Here is a 27,826-nt window from a genome sequence, read left to right on the forward strand (position 1 = left end):
AAGATCCTTTTTTTTTTTTTTTGCAAGACCCAGGCCTGTGGATGTTCATGCCATAGTTGACCATGGTGTACTGGATCTCATCAATGATAGTTGTCTGGGCAGCCTCGATGCTCAGAGTTTTGCTCATTTAGTGAGAGCCAGGACTGAGTGGAGGCAATCCCTTCTGGGTACCTCCTATTCTTTTCCTGTCTGACAAGCACAAAGCACACACTGCTCTATTTCCCAAAACAGATTGCTGTGTAATTGTTGGGGGAAGAGAAAGCAAATGCCAGGGTCAGGAAACTGCTGGGTACTGGGTGAGGGTCCAGTTGCAATGGCACCTCATAGGTGTTACTGGATGTGATCTGGTTGCCTTTTACACCATTGGTGGCCGTGACTGCCTGCAGGTTGTCACCTTCTACTAGACGCTTGAACTTCTCCTTCCTGTTCTGCTCATCTACATGGATCACAGCTGTGGACACCTCTGAGATTCACAGGACACACCAACTACATTAGACACAGAATGTTCGAGATGCTGCAGCCACTATGTTCCTACTGCGAGCTTCAGTAACAGGGCTGAGGAATGGGCTGGTAACTAGTTCATGCCACTCTCAGCCCCATGATCACCAGCAGTGTGTGTACTCCAGGAGTACCTAGGTACTGCTTGGGTTAGGGGAAAGATGGTTCAGAGGACTGTGCCCCAACCCACAGTCAGCCTGAAGAGAGCAGAAAGAAGACTGACAGAGAGACTTGCAGTCTTAAAACTAAGTGTAAAAGCTAGCTGAGGGCACAGTGGGTAAAAGAGCCAGCCACCAAAACTAACAACCTGAGTTTGGTTCTTGGGACCCACAAGGTAGAGAGATGGAGCCAAGTCCTGGAAGCTCACCATGCACTCCTACCCTCAAATAAAGTGATGCACACCAGACTGACCCCATGGGCCTATGGCCATGAAGTCCTGGGGCTCTAGTCTTGGTCTCTGTAGAGCCCTGGTTCCCACCCCACTCTTGGCTGTCTCTCCATGAGAGGACGCTTGGCCTCACCTTGGGTAGATCCTCTTTCAGAAATCGCAGCACATAATACATGGAGCTTTTGCTGTTTTCCATGGGAATGATGCACACCATGGCCTCACCACGAACAGCCATACAGCCAGGCTTCACTAGGACCTTGGATGTGCAGATGGAGTGCCAAACAGACTTAGTTAGATATGTATTGATGTGAAGAGACATTATGACCACGGCAACTCTTATAAAGGAGAATATTTATTTGGGACTGGCTTACAGTTCAGAGGTTTAGTCCATTATCATCACGGCAGGAAACATGGCAGCATGCACACAGACATGGTACTGGAGAAGGAGCTGAGAGTTCCACATGTTGACCTGCAGGCATCAGGGAGAGGACTGACCCACTAGGACTAGCTTGAGCATGAAAGACCCACAGGTGAGTAAGGCAGTGCTGGCCCAGGCTCCTTCCACAGTGTGTCAAGATGGACACAGAGATCAAATATTAACATCCTGTGATGATAAATGACAAATGTAGAACACACCCACACCAAGTCAAATAGTTTCTAATGATGGCCGTGTCTCCTCTGCATTAGGGTCAACTCAGAAGGACATGACAGTTAATGGGGTGACCAACAACAAAGACCAGCCAGAATCTTTACACTGCTTCTCTATACACTTCTTCAATGTACTCTGAGATCTGCCATGGTAAAAGAGCAAAGCATTAGCCTCCATCCTCATGTCCACTCTGCCACCCCAGGCCTGCACAGACACACTCTCCACCAAGGCACATGGTCTCTGCTGCAGGCCACATCCACAGTGGCTGTGCTGCTTCCACACATTGCTGACAGGAAGTGTGACACCATTTTCGTGTTATCAAAAGGGATTCCTTACCTCTCCCAGGAGGGTTTTCTCCATTCTGCCTTTCACTGGGCATGCATAATCCACAATTTCATCCTTGTCTAGATGTGCTGTGATAATTGGAGTGCTGAAAGAAGGAGAAGTTATCAGCATTCGAGGAAGGGACCAAGACTCTGTGCCATGAACTGCTATAAAATCTGAGTGCGACTCACAAACCATGAGTACTTTATTAGAACTCACTTTGGGGTGGACTGTAAGAAAAGACCACACAGGCCTGTCACTGAAGCTAACTAGTTTCAGGAGACCAAAGTTGCCCATTCTGGCCAAGACAAGATTTAAGAAAATTTCCTAATGGAGGGAGTCCTCCCTCTCAGTTCTTGAATTTCTGCTCCCCAGGGACCAACTTCTCATGCATTTGACCTGCCTCTGTCCTTCCCCAGCAATACCTCTGATGCTCTGACCACCACTCTCCTCTCTGTCTTTACAGGAGACAGTATCCCATCAACATCGTGCCTTGGAACAGATCTCACGAGCCTGGAGGAGGCTAGCAGACCTCCAATCACCATGGATATCCACAGTACCTCGTCTACAACCAGGAGCAGCTTTTTCTCATTAGATGCTATTCTTCTGCAAAACTTAGACAATAGGCAAAATGATTTTTACCCCTAAAAATATGATGTATCACTAGTTCTTCTAGTCTATGGTCTCTTGAAAACCTGACTGCATCCCTAGGGGCTTACAGAGAATGGCTACACACCAACCAGGACAAAAATAAATCAAAACTGTTCAGGCATGAAGTAATGCCACCAAAGGGATGACATGTTTACTGACCTAGTGCTCAGTACTGCTAGCTCATTTAATATTTTCTCTTTCATTTAATAGCAGCCATAAAATAAACAAAACAAAACAAAGCAAAACATAAAGTAGACTACAGAATCCATTTTGACTGTATCCAGTTTTGCCTTGAGCAACTTTCTAAAAACCCAAACACGGATCAACACAACAAACCTGTCCTCTCATCACCAGACACTGCTTTATTCACAAATCACAGACATTCATGAGCACAAGGACCACTTGTTCTTAAGAAACCAGCCAAGGAAGAGCTCCCTGATGGCTTTGGAAGTGCTGATGGGTTCTTTGATCTGAGGCACACTCAGGGTGCTGTTGGAGGCTACACCTGCAGGTCAACAGTGCCTGAGGAACAGGTATTTACAGGCTAGGAACAAGTGTCATTAGGGGAGTGAGATGGTCAAAGGGGCAGACAATGGGACTAAATTCTGTGTGGTCAGTGTACGATATATACAGGGCTGATGTCCACTGTGTGGAGTAGTTTGAAGTGGTCTGCTCCTACTCAGTCTGAACCCGGTCAGAGAGCTGGAATCTGCAACAAATATCATGAATTTCCTTATGGGCAAAAGACATTCAGGAAATTCCTTTGTAAGTCCTTTCATGTTAATGAGCATCCAGCCAACATCCCAGACAACAGACCATAGATGTGAGGCACAAATCTGCTCAGTCCTGGCAGTGGTGCTGGGACAGTGTGCTTGTTAGTTTTTATTATCAGCCTGACCCGACCTAGAGTCACCTAGGAAAAGGACTCTCAATGAGGAATGATCTAGATCAGGTTGACTGGGTTTGTCTCTTGCTTGCTTCCTGTAGAGGCAGAGTCCTAGCACAGAGCCCATTCTTAGAGCTTTTAAGACTTCAATTGAAACCTGGTGGTGGTGGCCCATGCCTTTAGTCATAGCACCCTCTAGGCAGAGGCACACAAATCTCTGAATTAAAGGCTAACTTATTCTACACAGTGAGCACCAGGGCTGCTAGGGTTACAAAGAGAAACTGTGTCTCAGAAAAATTTAAAAAAGAAGACAAAAGAAGAAAGACTGGACTGAAACCGTGATAGGAAATCTGCACCCGTCTGTACTGGAAACCGGTGGAAGCCTTCAGAGTGTACTGATAAGGGCACTGGTGTCCCTGGCCCCATGCTTCCACCCCCAACCCCATTGTTATCTTCTTCTAGGCACTAAACTAAGGAAGGCACCGGGCAGATGGACCATCTCCTAATCTCCTGCAGGGTTCTTGCTGCATAAGAGGTTTCTGAAAGGCTAAGTTTGTTCCCTACTTTTGACTCCTGTGGTAGAGGACTGACTGAGCTGAATTGGCCTCAAGTAATCTGCTGGGCTGAGGCAGGCACTGTCTTTACAGAGACAGTGGTCCTTGGCCACATCCCTATTATACATGGGAAGGATAATGATGTACCGAGTTCTATCACTATGGTAGATCTGGTCCTCAGATCCCTAAGTCTGCTTACTAAGACTTAGTAATGTTCCCTCCACTCTGTGAATCCAGCTCTCTGACCTCAGTTCAGGTTGGTTCCAGGCATGTCTAAGGGCATCATCCTAGGAACCAAAGAATATCTGAACTGGGCTCTTCAAGGCCAACAGGGATCCAAAACCAGCCAGGATGCCCTTGATCTTTCGCAAAAATGTATTCTACATTATTCTTGTCACATAGCTTATGGCAGGAGGTCACCATTACTTACCATGGCTCCTTGTCCTGTCAGCTGCTGAATGGAAGAACTATGTATCCCCTGGACAGATGCCTGCATGACCTTAAATGGTGCACAGGGTCAGACAAAGACCATGGCCTCAGCAGGAGCTCCTTGGAAGGCTGACTGGGAGTTTGCTTGTAACCTAACCTGCAGGGGCTCAGGATGGTTGTTCAGCCTTGTCAGTGTCCATTCCCCCTTACTCTGTCTCTGCAGAGGATGCTAACATGCGCCCAATCCTCCCTCTGTCTAGGCCCACAGAGGTCAGGACACAGTTCTGGTTTCCCAATCCTCAGGCTTGATTTGCCACTGATGTGCTCATGTAAATACATTCCTGTTATTTATTTGTTCTGTCTGAGAGATATTCAGTGTTTGTTGTTATTTTACATTGAAACCAGAAGCTGTAGAAGTAAGACAAACCAGCTTTAATGAATTCCTGAAAAAGCACCCAGGATGTGAGGTCCTGGATGACATGACTACTCCCTGGCTAGGCAGTGTCTATTTGAATTTAACTGCCTTAAACACAAAGAAAATAGAAGCGTGTAGTTTCCTAGTAATGTGAGTCCCTTTTGAAGGGCTCTGTAGCCTGTGGCTCTGAGTGAAGGCTGTACACTATCACTAGCAGTCTTGATAAAGAAGAGGAGTGGTTCCGCTAAAGTCTCTTAAGGTCAGAGGTCCTGGGAAGGACCTCTTACTGACAGCAACACATTGCTTGTCTACACCCAGTCCTATAACCAGTCTGGGCCTTGGGGAGTATACCAAGGCACTCATCAGGAATGTAAGTGTCTGAACTCCATCCTAATTAGAACTCTGAAAGAAAGAAGTTGTGGTATCATCTCTTGTTTCTATAGTATTTAATTGCTCATATTGATGAACAGAGGGATATAAAAGAAGGAATGGGACATTTCTGGGCAGTGTTTTGATAGTATGGCTAAGTTCCCAGCATGGGATGTACTATGGGGCTTCCAATGAAGCGAAGAGAACTAGGGTTCGGAAGGAGGAGATGCTGAATGGCTTCTTCTATGTTCCAAGAGAGGCTCCTAGAAAGCGAACCAGGGCTTCTGGTCAGTTAAGGGAGAACCAATTACCAGGGTGGCAAAGGCTGTTCCCCATGATATCAGCAGTCCCTTCTCTGGACATTCTATTGTATCCTGGAGAGCTCTTGGCATCCCCTGTGATGTCACCAATGTTTTAGCGACATCAACTGCCTCAGGGCATTTCTTCAGCCTACAGGGTAGAGCGTAGACATGCTGCTGGCAAGACTGAGGAGTCTCTTTAGAAGAGAATGGAGAACATCCAGAGAATAGAGAGATACATAAGGAGGCTGGCCTTGAGTCTCAGAGGAAAACAACCAAAAAGTGTTTCTGGGGAAGGCACAGTGAGTGTTTGGGCAGAGGATGGGGTCTTCCTGGAGGAGGTGGGCTAGAACTGGGCCCTCCAATATTAGGGCAGAGGAGCTGGAGCCTCTGTGAAGCAAATGGAACTCCCTGTTTCTCATATTTCCTGAAAGTCCAGGGTCCAGAACATTAGTGTGTGCCTCCTCTAAGCCAGGATCTAGCAAGGCCAAGGCTGTTATGCTGGGCATGCTTATCTTTTACCTTTCCTGGGTCTTGGGGTTGTAATGTGGGGACTGAAGGAAACAAGCAGGAGGCAGAGGGACTAATGTGTCCCCAGCTGAGGCCAGGCCTCACTGCACTTCAGCTTCGAGAGTTTCCTTTAGGTGCAGTGGCTGTCGACACTAGTCACAGGGAGAGAAAAGTGCTTCTGGCCAAGACATCATGTCGGCAGGCTGTCCAGCAGACTCCTCTGACCACCTCTCCCTGACAGTCGTCCCTTAGGGTCCTGAATCATCAGTTGAGGATGGCAGGTAGTTCTCTAGTGTAGTCAAACAACTGTAGAGATGTGGGACCAGGGCAGCGATTGGCTCCTTTGTACAAACTCTGCATGTTCTGTGCTGGCAATGGGATGACTTGGTGAGTCTGTTAAGCATGTTGTGTCTCTGCATGACATTTCAATCCTAGCTATGGGCCTGGAGTGACCAGGCAGGAGATCTGGACTGTTCATAGCACCTGAGTGCTTGTGCACTGTGTTATTTTTCTCCTGGCTTCTGAAAGCACAGGCAGACTTCAGGGCTCTGTGTTACCATGCATGTTGCATCCTGTGCTGCTGTGAATTGGCTTGAAGAAGAAATCGCTGTGTTTCCTGAAGCGTGTGTAGGGAGACAGAGGAAACCCCTGGCTGCTTACATAGCCACATCTCTACAGAATGATGGGAAAACTAAATTCCACAGAGAGTACATCTTCACCTAGCCTAAAATATTTGGGTTGTCACTGGGTGGCAGACGTGATCTTTCTGTTTGGGCCTCAGGGTGGTCTGTCCATCCTCTATGCCTTGTCACTATGCAAGTTCACTATGTTCATCTACCCGCAGAGGCTGCTATGGAGCCCTCATCCCACCCAACCCTCCTCACCAAGAAAGGGATGAGGAAGGAGATGCAGAGGCTGAACATGGAGCTGCAGCTGATAACAAGGGAGAGAAATGAGCTGCGGGATCAACTGTTCTTCATCAGGAAAGGACCCGTGCACAATAGGTATCTCTTGTTTCAACCTTCCTGGTGTCAATCTTGCATCTGCAAATCACCTTCATCTTCATTTTAACATCTTGGATTCTAGGAGCTTGAACCTTCAGGGTTTCCCTGTGCCCAACTTCATGTCCCTAAATGCCTCTCAATGGAGAGGCAGAACTTGAAACCTGGGCCGGGGGGAGATGAGAATCCTAACTACTCTGCTTCCTCCAGTGAAAACCCAAGCCTGGAGTCTGAGTCACACAACTCAGGGACTGATGCAGTATTGTTTGAGTTCGCATTTCTTAAGTATCCCATGTGTGCTCTCCTCTCCTTCACTCTTTCTTGCACTCTCTGCCTTCCTCTCTCTCTCTCTCTCTCTCTCTCTCTCTCTCTCTCTCTCTCTCTCTCTCTCTCTCCTGCATGCACAAAGCACGCGTGCTGGCGTGTGTGTGTGTGTGTGTGTGTGTGTGTGTGTGTGTCTGGGTCTGTGTCTTTGTCTGTGTGTTTACATGCATTTGCAGGTTTGTGTGTCCCTCCAGACTGTGGGAGCCAGGTGTCTATGGTGGGCCTGATGATTTGTGTGTGTCACACTTCCAGGTGATGCCAGTGCTGATATGAGATCTGTGATCCTCACTTTAAGCAGCTCTGCTCTTGTCCTATGTGTTCACCTTGATGCCAAATAGGAATCACTTGGGGAGATTTTATAGCTGTCCTGATGTTGGGTCTCATCTCCAGAATTATGTGCTCTGTCCATCTGTGTGGTAGTAATGACCCCGGATCAAGAATCCTTGTCCTGAAACAAGAGAAACATTATTGCAGGTTTCTTGTTGGCCAAGACCTGTAGATAGACTCCTGGGAACAGAGAGCTAGACTGCCTCTCCAGGCCTACTGAGTGGACTCATGCAGCAAGGACACCCTCCACCTGAACACCCAGTCTCTGTTGGCCTGGGCCAGGTTTACAAGTTAATTAAGCACCAGGAAGTTTGAGTACATAGTAGCCAGACTGAGACCTCCACTGTGTTGTGGTAGATCAGGACAACAGCTTGTGTTCACATGATCCTTGAGGCCTATATTCATAAAGTTCTTTGTTCCTGGTGCCATGCCCTGACACAGGCCAAATACTTGGTATGAAGATCTGAAGTTGGAGCACGAGGAGGTCATGACTGACCTACAGAGATTGCAGAATGAGAACACTGAGGCTTCAGAGAAGGTGGATGAGCTTGCCAATCTGACAGTCTTCTATCGGTAAATGCCTATTGGCATGGACCCTAATAGTTGTTGAGTGGCCATCTCTGCCTTTCTTTTATTATTTTATTATTGTTTAATTTTATAATTTAATTTAATTTTACATATCAGTCATGGATTCCCATGTCCTCCCTCCTCCCACGCACCCGCCCCTCCCCTGTCCCCCAATGCACCCCTCATTCCCATCTCCTCCAGGGCAAGGATTCCCCTGGGGATTCAGCTCAGTCTGGTAGATTCAGTTGAGGCAGGTCCAGTACCCTCCTCCCTTCACCGAGGCTGAGCAAACTGTCCCAGCATAGGCCCCAGGCTCCAAAAAGCCAGCTCATGCACTCAGGACAGGTCCAGGTCCCACTGCCTGGGGGCCTCCTAAACAGTTCAAGCTAATCGACTGTCTCACTTATCCAGAGGGCCTGATCTATTTGGGGGCTCCTCAGCTATTGGTTCATAGTTCATGTGTTTCTACTAGTTTGGCTATTTGTCCCTGTGCTTTTTCCAATCATGGTCTCATCATCTCCTGCTCACACAATCCCTCCTCTTTCTCGCCAATTGGACTCCCGAAGCTCCACCTGGGGCCTAGCCATGGATCTCTGCATCCTTTTCTATCAGTCATTGGATGAGAGTTCTACCATGACAGTTAGGATGTATGGCCAACTGATCACCAGATTAGGTCAGTTTGGGCTTTCTCTAGACCATTGCCAGTAGTCTATTGTGGAGGTATCTTTGTGGATTTCTGGGGACCTCTCTAGCACTTTGCTTCTTCCTATTCCCATGGGGTCTTCATTTATTATGGTCTCTCTTTCCTTGTTCTTCCCCTCTGTTCCTGATCCAGCTGGGATCTCCCACTCCCCTAAGCTCTCTTTCCCCCAACTCTTGTCTATCATTACCCCCACTCACATCCAGTTTGCTCATGTAGATCTCATCCATTTCTCTGTTGTTGGGCAATCCCTGTGTCTTTTTTAGGGTCCTCTTTACTAGGTAGCCTCCCTGGAGTTGTGAGTAGCAGTCTAGTCATCCTTTGTTTTACATCTACTATCCACCTATGAGTGAATACATTCTATGTTTGTTTTTCTGAGTCTGAGTTACCTCACTCAGGATGATTTTTTCTTGATCCATTTATTTGCCTACAAACCTCCTGATGTCATTGTTTTTCTCTGCTGAGTAGTACTCCATTGTGTATATGTACCACATTTTATTTATCCATTCTTCAGTTGAAGGGCATCTAGGTTGTTTTTGGGTTCTGGCTATTACAGACAATGCTGCTATGAACATAGCTGAGCATGTGCCCTTGTGGTATGATTGAGCATTCCTTGGGAATATGCCCAAGAGTGGTATAGCTAGGTCTTGGGGAAGATTGATTCCCAATTTTCTAAGAAAACGCCATATTGATTTCCAAAGTGGTTCATCTCTGCCTTTCTTTGTCTCTAGACTGGAGAGTCCACAGCTCTGGTTCTATCCTTTTTGCACCTTAGCAAGCATCTCTTTGACTTGTGTCTCTTGCACTTAGTTTTGCTAAGTATGAAAGAGACTATTCACTCCTCCCACCATTGTCTTGGAGCCTCGGGAGCCTCTAGGTAGAGGAGCAAACTGAGCTGTGGTGGTGTCATTCCAGTGCTCTGGAGGCAGAGGTCAGCAGATCTCTGTGATCTCAAGGCCGGTCTGGTCTACAGAGGGTTCCAGGACAGATAGGAGTATTAAGCAGAGAAATCCTGTTTCAAAAACCAAACAAACAAAAAGAAAGAGAGAAAGGAAGAAATGAAGAAAGGAAAAGGAAAGTGAAAAGAAAGAAAAGAAAAGCGATTTGCACTATGAGGGGCATGTCATGCAGCCCTGGGCATCTGGAGCTCAGGCCCAGGCTTTACAGATCTGATTCCTGTGGAACCTATAGATAGAATAAATTCCCCTTAGGTCTCCCGTTCTCTCTCAGACAGTATTTGTCCACTACTTGCTGATGTTCAGGACAGTTGATGGACTCCACTTTCCTTTGAAAGGACATAGATCCCTATTGGTGTTGGGGTTTTCTGAAGTATTTTGATTTTGTTTTTTAATTAGCTGCTCTCTTATTTGGCCTTTTGAGTGTAGCTGTCATGGCTATTTTGGGCTCTTGGCTACATCTTCCTGAGAACCTGGGTTCATTTGTTGTGATGGTTCCTGGAGGCAGGGGTGGCAGGAGGAGACTGACAGGGCCTTACTACACAGAGGGTCTTTTCCAGTGGTCTGCACAGCCAGGTTCTAATGGAACATACTCAGCTTAAGGAGAAGGTAGCCATGCTGAGGCAGGAGAAGAAGAATCGGACAGAGGATTGGGTCCTGCTGAAGCACCACTTGGAGGCATTGAAATTGATCTGTAAGGACCAAGAGGAAGAGACCAGTGACCTCCAAACCCAGCAACAACAGGTAGGGGCAGGTAGGTGGGTCAGGCTAAGGTCTGACACCGTTTGCCCATTCGATTCTCTGTCTGCCCATCCACCCACCTGTGCTTTCACCCATCACCTTACTCATCCATGCTCCCATCCAGACACCCACCTCATGCCATCTGAGGTGTTCATTTCAGTGTCCATGCACAAGTACTTCTGGGAAGTTAGCCCCTTCTGAGAAACCAAATTATTGGCAAGCCATGGCTGCTGCTCTGCTTGAAACTGTGGTCCAGTGAGGGAAATGGGTCAATAACATATCACACCTACATGTCATTATGATAGGTAGGATGCTATGCACGGAGCTCTGAATGAGTGAATTGTGGGTCGTGAGGCTCATGTGCTTGGCAGGGGTCATGAGAGATCATAGAGGGGAAGAAGCTTACAAGGAGGAGTACCCCATGTAAATGCCAAATGAGTCCTCCTCATAGTCATAGATTTGGGTGGATGTGGCCTTCTCCTTTCTTCATGAATCCCAATGTGTTCTCTTCAGAAAAAGAACCCCATCATAGCTCTGAACTTACCGTGAAACAAAAACCACCTGACCTACAGGTCATCCAGACCCAATCTGATCCATGTGTCTGTTGGCTCAGTACTCCTGAAGAAAAGAAAGCATCAAAATAAGACTGAGATACAGAAAACCTGACAAAATAATTACTAGGAACCCTGACATCCACCAGCAAGTGGCCCCAGTGAGGAATACAACACCATGGAGGGAGGAGATATTGGAATACAAAACTTACTATGTCAGTTTATGGTCAAGGACTTTCACAAGCTGACTGAGTCCTCAGCCCTCCATTTGTGGCAGGAAATCATCTTGGAAGACTTTATTAATGCCATGTTGTTATCCACACAAACCACACCCAAAAGCATAGGATTCTCCCTCCAGTGCAGTGCTGAATCAGACCAACTCCATGACATGCAGAAGCACTGCTGAAGATAGTCCCCACAGATGTGACCACAGTCCCTCTTTCCATGTAGGAGTTATTCCATCTTCCATTAGGAGGACCAATGGGGATTCTCAGTTTCACATCTGGACTGAAGGGATCAGACCTGAAAAGGATCTGTAGAAGGTTTCAGAGTCACCTTTGACCTTTGTGGACACTCAATAATCCTTATGGAGTTGTGGGTCTTGAATAATCACACAGGCAAATGTTGACTGAAACAATTTCATAGTGGCCAACATATTTCAGGTGCATCCTGCTGCAGAACTTCTTCACAAATCAGCTAGCCAAGTCTGTGTATATTATGCCAGCAGAGGGTGGTAATTCATCAGAAAATGTCTCTTAGTGTCTCAAAGACTGCTCTATGAATAAGTCAAAGGCTTGTCATTGATAGGGCCTAGCAGTCATTTGGTTGAGAAAGCTCAGACAATGTTCTGATGCTCAAGAGCTGTGTCAGGTGTTTATGGATCACGTGAACATCAGCTGAATGGCATGTGTATAGAATGTGCCATTCCAAAGACCGAATGGCACCCTATATCCAGTGCAGGGAGGTGGACTTCCAGCCCCTGCTTTAGGATGAGATCTTTTGAGTATAAAGGAAAGACATACAGGAATCACCTGTGCATCATGTGACAGTAGATCAACTAGGCAGTACAGCATCATGACCTGCAGGGAGCACGGCCTGAGTGTGCTTCCCGTGTTGTGCCTGCAGTTGAGGAGATCTAGGCATGACCCCAGATGACCTATATATATCATAACCTTATCTATCATAAGCTTGAGTTTTTGGGACATTTCTCACTTTCTGAATATTGGATGAAGACAGATCCTCAGGACCTACAATTTATTTACCATCAGGCCCTGATTCCCAACAGAGAGAATCATAATGGATTACTGGTTTTATCCTAAGCCTAAAGGTGAGTGGAAATGATATAATTTGGGGATGAGGAGGTGTGCAAGCAAGCATGTTCCATAAAGAGAGGACCTGATGCTGTATTTGATGGTGTATGTTTCTAATACATGGAACAGGAGTTAGTATAATGCAAAATATAGAGACTTGTACATAGACAAAGCATTAAGTGCATGAGGATCAGCATGCAGTTCAGAGCTGAGGAAGTAACACTATATCCAGACATGTATGACTATGTGCAGGATGCCTAAAAAAAAAAATTAAAAATGCTGTGGGGTTCAGAAACAAACCACCAGGGAGACTCAGCAACTCTATGGTGCGAAAGTATTGGTGTACATTAGGAAGATGAACTTTTCAAACATTTATCTCTTTGGGATGGAAAGATTGCAGCTGAGGAAAAGCCTTGGCCCAGGTAGACCTTATGGTGTGTTTGCACATGGAGGTGTTTGGGATTCCACTCTTGCTAAGGATGAACAAGAGAGGGCTTTGAAGAAGTGCTGAAGCATATCCAGAGCTACTGGGCATCGAGGAGGAGTCCGGGTATATAAATCAGTGCTCGTCCTGATGGACCATCAAGAATACTTTAGTGAGGATTACTCAAGTGAATTCAACAATGTTTGAGCTCAAACCTGTAATGTTTTTATCCTTGAACTTGGTATAAACTGACTTATAAAGCCCCAAAGAGGCATGGCTATGCTCTTCTTGAAAAGGCTGTTGCAATCGTTAAATGCCTTGCTACCTACCATCTGTCCAAGGCCAGGCACAGGCTCCAGGTCTGTGCTGCTCAGTCTGCAGTGATAGAACTCTATATAGCTTAATTTTGTGTTTGATTTTTGGTTTAGGTTCTGTATCTTAATTGTTTTGGTTATGGATTTGTTATTTTGTTGTTATTTGTTCTTGTAATTGATTTTGAAAATTTGCTAAGGCTACCGTTGATTACCCATTTAAAGCCCTCTTTAAAAATATATATTCTTTATGATTAAAATAAAAAGTAATTTCAAACTCTGCACACATGGACCAGTTTGTTTTGTTGTGTGTGCTGTCATACTCCTGTAACCCTAGTACTCAATCTTAGAGAAGGATCTCTGCAATTTCCAGGCAGCCTGTGCTACTTAATCATCTCCCACTGGCCAGGGTGACATAGGGGATTGGTGTTTTGGGTGTGGATTGCCAGGTTTACTCCCTGGATACACACTTCATGGTGGAATCAGTATCTATACGATATCCATGCTGTCATGCATTTAGCTATTCCTAAACTATGGTACTCTATAAATACACTTTCATGAATTGGTCATAAGGACTGAAGTATTGAGAAATGCACCTTTCCTGCTCTACAGACGCTCAGGAAATAAAACCATTCATTAAGAGAGTCTAAAAGAAATCAGGAAACCCAGAGCTATCTGCCCCTGTTTATTTTTGCAATACATTGTCATTAATAACCACAGAGATAAGGACCTTCCAAGTCACATTGGGAAATACCTTTTTGTAGATGCTGTTGGCCTTGACCACGCTTTTGGTGTACTTATTTTTCTTTTTAGATTTATTTTTACTTTTTGTGAATGAGTGTTTTTCCCATTGTACATCTGTGCTAGACATGACTGCAGTTCCAGAAGAGGGCAACAGATTCATTATAGCTGGTTGTTAGACTCACCTGAGAGAGCACCAAATGCTCTTAAGCTTTGAGCTCTCTCTCCAGCTCCTGCAGTTGGCTTTTGACCTTCTAGCTCTATGTGCTGTATAGGTTGAACTGGATCACCTCTGAACAAAGAAAGAAGTCTCTGGAGACGTGTAGGAAAGGGTACATGAGGTAGGCATGCTAATTGTCTGAGGCAGCCTGGCACCTATGCAGGGCTCTGGGTGTTCCCACTGATCTCTGTGGGTTCAGGAACATGCTCCAGTGTTACTTATAGTCAGAGTTGGAGAAGATCTATCACCTATCATCTAGGATGACAAAGTAGATTTGACACATCTGACGAAATGCAGAGTCATGAAGACCCTCCTTGGGCCTGGGTTCCTGGTAAGGAATCCATGATAGCAAGAAAAATCTCAAGCTAAACAGTGTTGGGAGGAAGCTCCAGAGCAGACACAGTGTATGGAGCCTGCAGCAGAAGATACAAGCTTCTGGTGGAGAGCATGCCCATGTAAGCTTGGGACAGGAAAGGGACAGTTGAAGTTGCCCTTGGCCATGCAGATCTCAGAGGATATTGAGGAAGGATTTCTTCCAGGTGACTGTTTTTATAATTATAGCTCCCTGGATCGGATCTGACTTTTGATTCTGGTTGTAAGTCAGAGAGTTCAAGTGTGGAGGAAATAATCCTGTGGGTCCCCATACAGGTGCAGACAAACTGGTACTTTTACAATCTCAGCAGTCAGAAAAGCCTGATGGATGCTTTGGTTATTGTCTGTCATAGAACACCTCTTTCTGAGCTGACCCTGAGACAGAAAGTGTCTTGTATAGACACACTTCAAATAAGGTATGACATTGTTTAGGCCGTATTACCAAGTTACTAATATATTGAGTGTGTCTCCTTGTCCATCTTCTCAGTATCTGGAAGCAGCCTGGGACCAGTTATGCCTTACTCAACTGTGGGTCCTCAGCAGAATGTTTGGCTGGTTTGGTAAATGATACCAGATTTGTAGGTTAACGTGGCTTCTTCTATTAGGATTTGTGTAGGCAGATAGTAGTTTCCTGTCAACTCTTGGAAGGCTAAACTGTCCTTAGTGCCCAGTGTGGACTATGCCCCTCTTTGGTCTCCCACATAGCTAAACATCCCAGGTGGATTTTTTGTTTGCTTTTGTGTTTTTCATCTTCATGAGACATGGTTTCTCTGTTTAACAGTCCTGGCTATCTTTGATGGAACTCCCTTTCTACATCAGCCTGGCCTCAAATTTAGAGATCCACCTGCCTCTGTCTCCCAAATGCTGAGAGTAAAGACCTGTGCCACCACTGCCCAGCTACTGTCCCAGTCTTGAGAGCATTCTGTCAGCCATTCCAGGGACCAGTCTTGGGGTGGACGAATTGAGAGCTGATTCTCTTCATCCAGCCTGCCCTGTAATTGTTGTGAAAGATGAAAGGAGTTCCAGACCTGGATGTAACTCAGTGGTCTAGTAGTTATTTAGCATGCACATTGTCCTAAGTTCAATCCTAGCTCTAGTGGCTAGAGGGGAAGAAAAGTTAAGAACACAATGACATCCAGAGTGTAGCTTACAACCAAAGGGGAGGCTCCACAGAGGCTTTAAGTCCTCCAGACCCCATCATCCAACCTCCTACCTCCAACTGAGATGTCTTTACAACCTGAAGCCCTCTCTTCTAATGCAGAAAATAAAATACAAATTGAACTGAATGAGACTGAATTGGAAAAGCCTCAGTTTAATGGGTGAAGCGTTCCTGAGTGATTTTCAAGCCCCTCAGAGAGGAGACCGGGAAGAGACACAAGAAGAACCAGGGGTCTGTTTTCTGGGATGCAGCTTATATACCCTGTGGGAGTGGTCTTGAGCCTCTCTGGGGGAGGAGCTGTGTTTGATGGGCTCTGAAGGGGCAGGTTTTGGGAGGAGGTGTTTTTGGCAGGCTTTGAAGGGCCAGGTTTGAAGAGACAGAAGAGGAGTTGAGGTGGTTCTTCTACCAGAACATTCCAGACTCTCTGGGTATAGGGATGCCAGAATGCCAGGGGTTTAGGTGGAGTTTCCACCCAAACACCAACCTCCACAGCTTCCTCCACAGTCTCCATTTGTTGAAGAGGGACTTTCACTAAGGCAATCATTCATTTTTTGGGCAGTGGATAGAATCTACACTTAGTAATAAAGCACAGAGATCTACTCAGAGAACATAAATACTGATGCATACCTTACAAAATTCCATGATTGAGGTGATCAGCTGGTGAGATGGCTCAGCAGGTAAAGGTACTTGCTGCCAAGCCTACACACCTGAGTTTCTTGCCTGGGACCCACATGGTAGAGAGAACAAACCTTCCGAAAACTGTCGTCTGAGCTTCATGTGTGTGTTCTTATGCATCCTCACTCTCACCAAATCAAGCTACACAGTTGTCTAGCATGCAGAGGGCCTAGTCCAGTCCCATGCAGGCTCCACTGCCTTTGATCCAACTTTCATGAGTTCCCAGTAGTTTGGTTTGGTCGTCTCTGCATGTTTCCCCATCATGATCCTGATGCACTTGCTCATAGAATCCCTCCTCTCTCTCTTTGACTGGACTCCTGGAGCTCTGCCTGGTGTTTGGCTGTGGATCTCTGCATCTGTCTCCATTGTTCATTGGAGAAAAGCTCTGTGAAGACAGGGTATTCACCGATCTGATCACTGGGGCAAGCCAGTTCAGTTCAGGCACCCCCTCCACTATTTCTAGTAGTCTAAGCTGTGGTCATATTTGGGGATTCCTGGCAACTTCCACAGCACTGGGTTTCTCTCTATCCCCATGTTATTTCTCTCTATAATGGTATCTCTTTTATTGCTTTCCCTCTCCCTCCCTGTTCCAGCTCAACCATCCCATTTCCTTATGTTCTCATCACTCATGCCTTACCCTATTGCCCAACCTCACCCCCATTTCACTCATGGAGATCTCATCTATTTCCCCTTCCCAGAGCAATCCATGCATCCCTCTTTGGGTCTTCCTTGTTAGCTAGCTTCTCTGGAGTTGTGGGTTGTTGTTGGGTTATCCTTTGCTTTACTTCTAGTATCCACTTATGAATGGGTACATACCATCTTTGTTCTTTTGAGTCTGGGTTACCGTACTCAGGATGATATTTTCTATTGGTTCTTTTGTCTCTGTCTGCCCGCTCACCATAGGAACACTAGGATTAGATACAACAGCTTCCATACTGAGCTTTACATGAGTTCTGGAATTCAAATGTGTGATTCATTCTTGTGTGGAAAGTACTTTACTCAGTGAGCCATTTTCCAAGCTTGGCTTATTTCCTCCTCCTCCTCCTCCTCCTCCTCCTCTCCCTCCTCCTCCTCCTCTTCCTCCTCCTCCTCCTTTTCCTCCTTCTCTTCTTCTACAGTTTTTCAAGACACAGTTTCTCTCTGTTGCCCTGGCTGTGCTGGAAATTGCTCTATAGATCAGGCTGGCCTTGAATTCACAGAGATCTTCCTGCCTCTGCCTCCTGAGTACTGGTTCAAAGGAGTGCACCACCACTGCCCAGCTTTATTTTTTGTTTAAAGATTTATTTGTTTTATGTGTATTGGCATTTTGCCTACACGTATATGTGTGAGGGTGCCAGATATCTGGGAACTGGTGTTTTGGGTGCTGTGGATTGAACCTGGGCTCTCTGGAAAAAACAGTCAATTACTTAACTGCTGAGCCATCTCTCCAGCCCCTGGCTTATTTCTAATATTAACCCCAGCTGATGATATACAGCTCAGATTTAACTTTATTAGAGTCCAGTCATGCCTGATGTGTGAGCTGAATGAGTCAGCCAGGTCTATTTGGCATGGGACAACCTGAATGGCATGAGAATATGGTTGTTTAAGATTTATTTTTATTTATGTGTATGGGGGGCAGTGTCTGTTTGTGTGGATTTTACCTATGTGAGGCTGTTCCAGGCCAGAAGACTCAGTCAGATCTTCTGCAGCTGGAATTGGAGGCACTTGTAAGCCACTCAACACATGTCCTGGGACCCAAACAAGGGTCTTCTGGAAGAGCAGCAAATGCTCTTAGCTACTCTGCCAGCCAGGAACATTATTCTTGTAGCCCTGAGCTTCCTACATCTACAAGGCTCCTCTTGGGAAGAGAGGCTGAGAAGCCTAGGCCTTGAGCTTCCAAAGAAGGGTGATTCTAGAGTCTGTCCACACCAGAGTCTCTGGCTGTTAGGACTGATAATTATTGACCTCTCACTAGATCAGTGGTTCTCAGCCTTCCTAATGCTGCAACCCTATAGTACAGTTCCTCATGTCCTGGTGACCCTCTCAACAATAAAATTAGGTTCGTTGCTACTTCATAAGCATAAATTTGCTACCGTTAAAATTGTATGTAAAAACCTGTGTTTTCCTGTTGTTGTAGGCAACCCCTCAAAAGGGTCACTTGACCCCAAAGGAGTCAAGACCCACAAGTTGAGAACTACTGCACTGGACCTTGGCACTGGGGGTCAGGATGACTGACACAGAAAATGACTTCCGGTCAATATAAGGACAAAGAGGAATCTAGTGGGAACTTCCTTGGCTAGTAGAGAGGTGAATGGCCATCTATGAGGTATTGATCGCCTGAATTTGAGCTGTTATATGAAATGAGACACACCATGGGTTTGTGAAACAAGGACAAATAATATAAAATATCTCATTTGTAAGCTTTTATGCTGACTGCTGTTGAAATGACATTTTGGATTTGTTATATTAAATAAAATACATTGGATATTCTACCTAATTTTCTCATTACTGTTCTTATTAAATTATTTTTATGATGAGTATGATTATGATTATTGGTTGGGGTTTCTTTGAGACAGGACTTCGCTGTGTAGGCGTGGCTGTCAGTCAGAGATCCTCCTGCCTCTTCCTCCCCAGTGCTAGGATTAAAGGCCTGTGCCATTGCATTCAGTTTCTTCTTCCTTCCTTCCTTCCTTCCTTCCTTCCTTCCTTCCTTTCTTTCTTTTTTTCTTTCTTTCTTTCTTTTGTTTTCTGAGACAGGGTTTTTCTGTGTACCTTTGGTGCCTGTCCTGCTGTCCTGGATCTCACTCTATAGACCAGGCTAGCCTCGAACTCACAGAGATCCACCTGGCTCTGCCTCCCTAGTGCTGGGATTAAAAGCGTGCCTCACCACCAGCTGGCTTGCATGCAGTTTCTTAAACCATTCTCAACTGGTCACATGATTGTCCTACAAGGGACAAGATTAATACCATAAGGGAAGGGGCCATGGTGTGTATTGTCCCGTACCCTGTTGGTACTTTGATGAGGACATAGTGGGTTGAAAATGGTGTTAGTGGGTGACTCAACACTTAACAGTCACACTTGCCCTCACCTCAGGACCGTTTTGGATGGCTTGCTATTTCTAAGGGAATGTGATCTGATTTAAAATGTTACACACACATATACACATGTTCACTCCCCTCAGAACTAATATTAGTGAGAAAGCAAAAGGTCATGAGATGAAGCATATGGAGTCTGTCTTGTCTTTGTTTTCAGGAGTGGTCTTTGGTCTCACTGTACCCCCAAAATGTTTCATTCTGACAGGTCTAGGGACATATTATGACCTTTGTCAAACCAAGAATGAGAAAGATCCTCAGACTCCAGCGGCTGAGACTTTCTGCTTCCACCATTCTGTCCCATTGTCTCTTTGCTCACGACAGAGCTCCCTATTTATACCCAGCACAGGGCCACCCAGAGTTGAAACATTGTCCAGCCTCCTCAGATCTGGTTCAGCTACATAAATACTGGCTGAAGGGATGTAAACAGAAGTGTCAAGTGACTTTGGGGAACTCTCCTTAAAGGTCAGGGCTTCCTCCCTGTTTCTGAAGCTGGTTAGCCACTATATAAAGCCCTAAATGATCACTGGAGTTTTTGTTTTAGGTTTATTTATTTATTTATTTATTTATTTATTTATTTATTTATTTGTGTGTGTGTGTGTGTGTATGTGTGTGTGTGTGTGTGTGTGTCAGAGACCAAACATGGACCATGGAAAAGTACTAGCTAAGCCAGAGAACAAGCCCCTACCCTAAACCAAAGATAAGGAACAGGTCAGGCAGGTCAGGTAGCATAGCAACAGAACAATGGGCCCTAACCAGTGACCTTACCACCTAGCAGCCTCACGACTTGCATGACTTGCACGTAGCCCTTCACCTGCACGTACTGCACGTCGTGCACCCCTTCCCTCCTTCCCTCCCCCTCCCATGCTATATAAGCCTTGCTGAGGAGAATAAAATTTGCAGCTTGATCAGAACACACTGTCTTGCTGTCTTCTCTCATGTCTCCCCCATCCCTCTCATTCTCTCCCACAGGTGGGTCACCCCCCATTGACACCCCGCTGGCCGGGGCATGTGTGTGTGTGTGTGTGTGTGTGTGTGTGTGTGTGTGTGTGTGTGTGTGCTGGAGAGGGAACTCAAGACCTTGTGATGCTTGGCAAGGACTCTATCACTGATCCACCTGATCCCTGGTCCCCCCTCCCACCATGGATTTTTGTCAGAAAGAAAATCTTAGAAAGTTGGGGCTGTGTCAACTAGACACATGGTCATATTGTGACCTGAGGACTGGTGTCTACCTGCTTTCAACTGCTGTCCCTAGAAGGGACAACTCAACTACTTTCAGGGCAGAACGCTCAAGTGCTTTCTAATTTATTTTACATGTGTTATTTAGGTGTGTCTGTGTGTGTACCTGCACACATATGTGGACACACACATGCCACAGCTCCAGTGGGAATCAGAGGACAACTTGTAGGTGTTGGTTCTCTCCTTTCTCTCAGGTTACCAGGGTTGGTAGCATGCACTTTACCACATGGGCCATCTCACTAGACCCATCTACTACTTATAGCACAAGGTCAGCTCCAAGATGACTTGATTTCTTCACTATCCGGTATTGATTTAAAAATACAATTGGCAAGACCTTCCAAAGGCACCAGTTTAGAAAGGTCCTGCAGAGCAGGGTGAGAACAAATACTTCCTCCTTCATTACTTCATTGCTCTGTTTGTCCTCAGAGGCTGCCATCACCCTCAGCTGCTTGATCTATCCCTTGCTGCTGACTTCCACATGGTAACCTTAGGAGGAAAACAGAGTCAGTTCCCAGGGCACTGTGTGATCTAATAGAAATACTAATGGCACCCCTGTCCACCTATCTATCAAATCAACATGTCTTATCTATTCATCTGAAGAACTCTGTCTTAATGATCAGCATGATTCTACACTGGAATCACATGGATTTTACAGCTCATATTAAACTGTTCAAGACTTCAGTCAATTGCCAGTCACTCATTTCCTTAGCTTTCCCCATCCTGGTGTAAAATGCAGATTGAGCAGACAGCTGGGGCAGGTGCTGTAGGAACACCAGTTCTACAAGGCCGCAAAGGACAGCTCCTTGAGTGCAATACAAAGAGCCCCAGAAGGACAAGCGAGGACCCGTGTTTAATTAGTTGTCCCACCAAAAATAAAATAAAGGCTAGAGTGTTAGTACTTAGCTGTGAATTCAGACAGTGTTTTCAGTAAAGATGAGGGTATGGGTCACCACAGCTGCAAGCACATAATATATACCATGTACCAGGTATGCAAAGACCTTCAGACGTATGATTCACTACACCCTCTAATGTGATGCTGTGTTATGTAATAAATTTGTTAATGACATCATTATTCATCTATGAGGAAAAAGAGACACTTATTCAATTCATCTAAAGCACATTGCTCAAGGATAATCAGACTACAACGAACAGCCCCAGAGAAGGTAGGATATAAGGAGGCCCCTAAGAAGGATGTACAGATCACCTTGGGAAGAGGAAACAGAGGAGATCCTGATACATAAACTGGGGGTGAGGGGGTGCAATAGGGGTGAGGGGAGGGGATGGGGAATGAGAACATGAGGGAAACGCATGGTCAAGCTGGAGGAGGGACGGAGTGGGAGAGCAATGAAGGAGGGAAACATGATAGAGGGAAACATGATGGGGTAAGGGAGAAACCTGGTGCTAGGGAAAATCCTAGGAATCTGCAAGGATGACCCCAGACTAGACTTTTAACAACAGTGGTGAGGTGCCTGAATTGGCTTACCCTGTTAATCTAATTGGTAAATACCCTAACTGTCATCATAGAGACTCCATCCAGTAACTGATGGAAGCAGATGCAGAAATCCACAACCATGTACCAGGCTGAGCTCTGGGAGTGGGGTCAAAGAGAGGGAAGAGGGATTAATTATATGAGCAAAGGTGTTTAGGGGGGTCCAGACCATGATGGGGAAATCTACAGACTCAAAGGAACTCATGAACTTTAGACCAACAGTTGTGGAACCTGCATGGGACCAGACGAGGCCCTCTGCATACAGGAGACAGTTGTGTAGCTGGGTCTGTTTGAGAAGCCCTTCAAGTGTGATCAGGATCTATCCCTGGTGCATGAGCCGGCTTTCTAAATCCCATTACCTATGGTTGAACTCTTTGCTTACCCCTAATAAAGCAGGGAGAAGCTAGGTCCTGCCTCAACTGAATGTACCAGGCTTAGCTGTCTCTCACCATGGGAGAACTTACCTGTTGGAGGAGGGTTGAAGGGGTGGGGGAAGCATGGGGGAATGAGAGGAGGGATGAGAGAGGGATCTCTGGTTGGCACGCAGGAAATTCAAAGAGAGAGACAGGAAGAAGGCTGGGAGAGACGCCAGTGAGCTGCCCAAGGAGCAACATGCATTGGAATGCAGGTAAAGCCATAGAACATGTGGTGATAAATAGATTAATAGTTAAGGGCTAATTTAAGATATAAGAGCTAGCTAGCAGAAGGCTTGAGCCATGGCCATGCAGTTATAATTAATAGAAGCCTCTGTGTGTTTACTTGGGGGACACGAGTGGGAGAGATTTGGTGAGTGGCAGGTGGGACACAGGAAATCTTCCTACTACAAATAAAAAAAAACCAAAAACAAAAAACAACACACCAAGAACTATGCAGAATGCTGATATCCACCAACAAGTGGTCCCGGTGAAGGGCACAACAACATGGAGGGAGGATATGTTTCTGCTCATAGTTACTCTGAAAGGTTTTTGCTGTGAAATTTTATGATCTGACTGAGTCCTCGGCACTTTGTATGTGGAGGGAGACATGTCAAAGGAGACTGTGTGTTGATGTCATCCTGCTATCCAGACATCCCAAACCAAGAAGCATCATATTTTCACTCCAGTGCTGAAGCTATTGCATGTCATGCACATGTGATGCTGAAGTTTATGCTCTACACAGATGACAACAATCCCTTTCTAGTCATCTTAGTCATTTCTTTTGTCCATTAGGAAATCAACTGCAGATTCTCCTGTGTCACAGCCTTGACTGAAGTGAACTGTCCTGAGAAAGGATTCTGATGTGATGTCACAATGAGCTTTTATGTCTTTGGATAGCAGAAGCTCCTCATGTCCTTTTTTGGTCTTGAATAGACAAGGAACACAGACACATGTTGCCTGAAAGAATCATCTAGTGGCCAACATAGCATAGGATCAACCTTGGCAAGGCTTAACATACAAAGCCCCAAAATGTCATGGCTACACTTGTCTTGAAAAGGGTATTACAGCCGGGCGGTGGTGGTGCATGCCTTTAATCCCAGCACTCGGGAGGCAGAGGTAGGCGGATCTCTGTGAGTTCGAGGCCAGCCTGGGCTACCAAGTGAGTCCCAGGAAAGGCGCAAAGCTACACAGAGAAACCCTGTCTCAAAAAACCAAAAAAAAAAAAAAAAAAGAAAAAGAAAAAGAAAAGGGTATTACATTCTGTGGCTTCATTCCTCCTATATGTCCTAAGTCAGCCACAGAGTGTAGGACAGTGCCGCTAAATCATCATGAAGAGAACTCTAATTTGTGTAAATATTTTTGTTTGTCTCTGGGTTTTCTTGCATTGAGGTTTTGGTTTTCTTTGTTTTGATCTGATGTTTTTTTTATTTTTAGTTCTTTCTTTTGTTTTTTCCTTGATTTGATATTTTGCTAAGGCTATACACTATAGATACTGAATGCCCCTTTAAGCCACCATTGAGTCAAATGACTGTATTTTCATAAATAAAAAGCAACTTTCAACTGTTCATTCTTAATCTAGCTTTTTGGCTCAGGTATGGTGTCACACTCCTTTAACCCTAGGACTCAACAGGGAGAGATGGATCTCTGAAAATTCCAGGTAGTTTTGGGTATATTGTGAGTTCCCAGCCTGATAGGGCTACAAAGAGAGACGGTGTTGTGGGTGTGGACTCCATCAAGTGGAGTCTTAACAATAAAAACCCGGGGTCAGATACTGAGGGTAAAAGCTGAAAGATTATTGAATCAGAGCAGCAGCCACTAGAAACTTCTTATTCCTATGAATCCTCAGACCATATGCAGAGATCCTGTCTCCACATGTCATGTGCTTGTATAGAAGGTGTGAGCCTCCAATGTGGTGGGATCAAAGACATGATCTTCCCAAGTGGTAAGATCAAAAGCCTGAGCCTCCCAAATGCTGGGGTTAAAGGTGTGTGCCAACACCTCCTGGCCTCTATAATTAACCAGTGGCTAGCTCCACTCTCTGATTTCCAAGCAAGCATCATTTGTCAGAACACAAACAAAGTATGTTGCAACAGATACCCACTTTATGATAAAAAATGACCCATATTCTACACCTGACATAAAATGTTTAGCTGCTCAAAAAAAAAAAAAAAAACCAACCAAACAAACAAAAAACCTGCAGTCTAGATACACATATGTTCATGACATGATCATTCACATCATATTTGAGAAAGACACCTATCTTTTCTAAATCATCTCAAGAAGTGAGAACATTCAATACAGGATTATAAAGAAATAAAAAAAAACCCTGTAGCTATTTGCCTCTGTTTTCCTTGAACTACAGCACCAGTGATGGCCACAATATAGAGACTGAAACATTCTAAGACATATTGAGACACGGCGTTTTAGGTGCTGTTGCCTTGACTATTGATTTCAAACTAATTTTTTTAAGATTCATTTATCTGTTTTTATGTGTATGGGTAGTTTGCCTGCTTTCTAGCCACCACAAGCATGCAATTTCCACAGAGGCCAGAAGAGAGCAGTGGATTCCACCTTGAACTGGAGTTACAGAAGATTGTTAGCTACTCTATGGGTCCTCTGGGAGAGATACACATCCTCTTAAAGGATGTGTGATCTCTTCAGCCCCTGCACTTGACTTTTGTCCTTCCAGCCTTTCTAGTGTATTAGTGTGTTAGAGGGACTGGTTCACACCCAATGAAAGAGAGATGTTTCTGAACAATTGTAGGGAGAAGTCCATGAGGGAGGCATGGAAGATTGTCTTGGGATGCCAGGCATTCAAGCAGAGTGTTTCAGGGTTCAGAATCATCCCTCAGCATCTCTTACTATCAGAGTTGGGGCAATTATGTCACCTCTCATCTAAATGACAACGCAGGAGAGGCCCATCAGATGAAATGAAGAATTGAGAAGATCTTCCTGGGGATGGAGATGGGGTAATAAAACCCTGTTGGTGCAGCAGCTAAGCAGTGTTAAGAGGAAGCTTCATATTAGCCTGGGGGGATGGTGCCTGCAACAAAAGCCACATGCCTCTGATAGACAGCATGTCTGTGCAAGGCATGAAAAGGAGAGGGATGGTTGAAGCTACTCTTTTACCACAGCAGATGACACTGTGTTTTGAGGAAAGCTTTCTTCCAGATGAGGGCATTATACTTCAGAAGTTCCCCTAGAACAGATCTGATCTGAGACTCACAATGAGTCAGAAATTTAATGTATGAAGAAATTCTCCTTGTAAGTTCCAATCTGGTTCTTTGAGACTATCATTTTAAAGAACTTTAAGCTTGAGAAGGATTTAAGTTCCTCCCTGGCACTGGTCACCTTCTCATTCTGAATTGATACAATAAGGCATATCTGTAGATACACTGGAACTAGCTGAGACTTCATTCATCATACACTACCAGTCACCAGCATGTGGCATGGGTCACACTGTCCATCTATCCATCATTGGAAAGAAGTCTATACTAGGCCATGCCTTACTTCCATGTAAGTCCTCAGCAAAGCACTTGGCTCTTATGATAAATGCTACCAGACAGATTAGCATAAATTTCCCCCCTTGCATTGGTGCAGGGAGATAACATTTTACTATCAGTCTTTCTCAGACTAAACTGTCCAGATTTGCAATGTGGACTGGGGCACTTCTTCTCTCTCATATAAACATTCCTAACTTTGAAAGCATTCTGTCAGCTACTCACATTGACCAGTCTTGGGGTAGCCAAATAGAAATTCAAGCTTATCTGGATGTATTTCCTGTAGTATTTGTAGCAGATAAATGGAGTTATAGGTCAGGAATGTAATTCAGACTACTATAGACTACTTGCCTGTAATGGGCAATGTGCTAAGTTCAATTTTAGTACTAGAGTTGAACGGGATGGAAAATTAACCCTGTTACATTCTGTGAAGTGGCACAGAGAAAACTGGAGATTTCATAGAAACTTCTTAAATATTCTGACCTCCGTTTCTTGCCCTCAGTTAACTGTGGCAAACCTTCACTTTGTGGATGAAAATTTTCAATGAAGTACAGATATACACAGAGGCCATGAACATAGATTCATACCTTATTAAATTCTGTGGTTGTTGTAATGGACTGGAAAGTGACTAATCTGGTAAAGGTAATGCAGACAAGCTTGTAGACATGCATTTATTTCCATCGGAACCACCTTATTGATGGAGAGGGGGAAAAGTCACAAATTATTCTCTGAGCTGCATGTAGGTGGGGGTGTCAGGTCCCCACACTATAAAGCTAGGACATATAGTTTCCCATTCCTCACTTACAATAGAATCTCTTCATCTGGTGCCCTCCTATAAATATATTACTGTGTTCTATTTGTGTGATTTGGGATTTTGGTTATTTTACTTTGGCTGCAAGAACTTGAAGAAACATAGAAGGCCAATATCAAACCATCACCTGAAAAACATGTGAAGGTAATGTGGGCATCTGGAAATTGTAAATGTTCTAAGACTCTTGTTAGGCACAAACTGAACGAAAATGTCTCCTATAGATGCCTGGCTAACAGTTATTTATTGTCTTCCTCTTATTTTTTCCAAGAGCACAAACCTTCTGTTGAAAGTCCAGACAATCTCTATGGCTTGTTCATGCTTCACTGGAGCTAACAGCCTCTTAAATGAGCATGACATGTTCTGGATGATTCAAAATTGGTCCAGGTAACCCGCACTGCCTTCTGCTCTCATGCACATTCCTCCTAGATGTGAGCAGTCTATACCCCAGCCAGAGACAAGGGATTCTCAGAAGAAGAACTCCTGCATATGACCCTGGGATTAACATGTTGGAAGAAGAGAGCTAATGGCTGCATGTTGTCCTCTGATCCACAACCACGCTCTTTCACATTTGTGCCCACACACATAAGTACACAGATAAATAAATGTGATAAAAATGTTGTAAACAGAATTCCACACCAGGCAACTTTGAACTCTGTATTGTAAAGTGACAAACACTTTTATGGTCAAATGATGAAAGAAAATCAAATTTCCCTCCAAGTTCTGTAAAAAGGAATGAAAGAAGAAGAGGCTACCAGAATGATGCTAGGGAGGGGGCCACAAAGACTTTGGAGGTTCAGGAAGGATTATTGCATACAAAGGAAGGAAGGAGACTTGGATCTGTGTAGGACAATAGACCCACCCATCTGTGATGTTTTCTGAAGGGACAGAGACCCGAAAGGAGGTAGATTTGACAATGATGGGACAGTAGAGGGGAGACAATGTCTTTCCC

The 27,826-nt window shown here is 45.0% G+C and overlaps 1 protein-coding gene across 1 annotated transcript; it reads left to right on the forward strand.

Moving 5' to 3' along the window:
* Positions 1–5,689: 5,689 nt before the first annotated feature.
* Positions 5,690–18,822, forward strand: LOC131919064 (disks large homolog 5-like). Its single transcript, XM_059273122.1, has 6 exons — positions 5,690–5,764; positions 6,817–7,017; positions 7,474–7,549; positions 8,066–8,197; positions 10,408–10,601; positions 18,468–18,822. The coding sequence occupies exons 2-6, from the start codon at positions 6,825–6,827 to the stop codon at positions 18,563–18,565; spliced, it is 693 nt and encodes a 230-aa protein (XP_059129105.1). The 5' UTR covers positions 5,690–5,764; positions 6,817–6,824; the 3' UTR covers positions 18,566–18,822.
* Positions 18,823–27,826: the final 9,004 nt, after the last annotated feature.

Source organism: Peromyscus eremicus, chromosome 9, assembly GCF_949786415.1.
Source record: "Peromyscus eremicus chromosome 9, PerEre_H2_v1, whole genome shotgun sequence".
NCBI lineage: Eukaryota > Metazoa > Chordata > Mammalia > Rodentia > Cricetidae > Peromyscus > Peromyscus eremicus.

Bases quoted from the DNA above. Each gene is read 5' to 3' on its own strand.
- LOC131919064 (XM_059273122.1), top strand. From the start codon at position 6,825: ATGGAGCCCTCATCCCACCCAACCCTCCTCACCAAGAAAGGGATGAGG. The intron at 7,018-7,473 runs GCAAATCACCTT...ATGCATTTGCAG, and splicing joins CTGGTGTCAATCTTGCATCT to GTTTGTGTGTCCCTCCAGAC. The intron at 10,602-18,467 runs GTAGGTGGGTCA...CTGTTGTTGTAG, and splicing joins GCAACAACAGGTAGGGGCAG to GCAACCCCTCAAAAGGGTCA.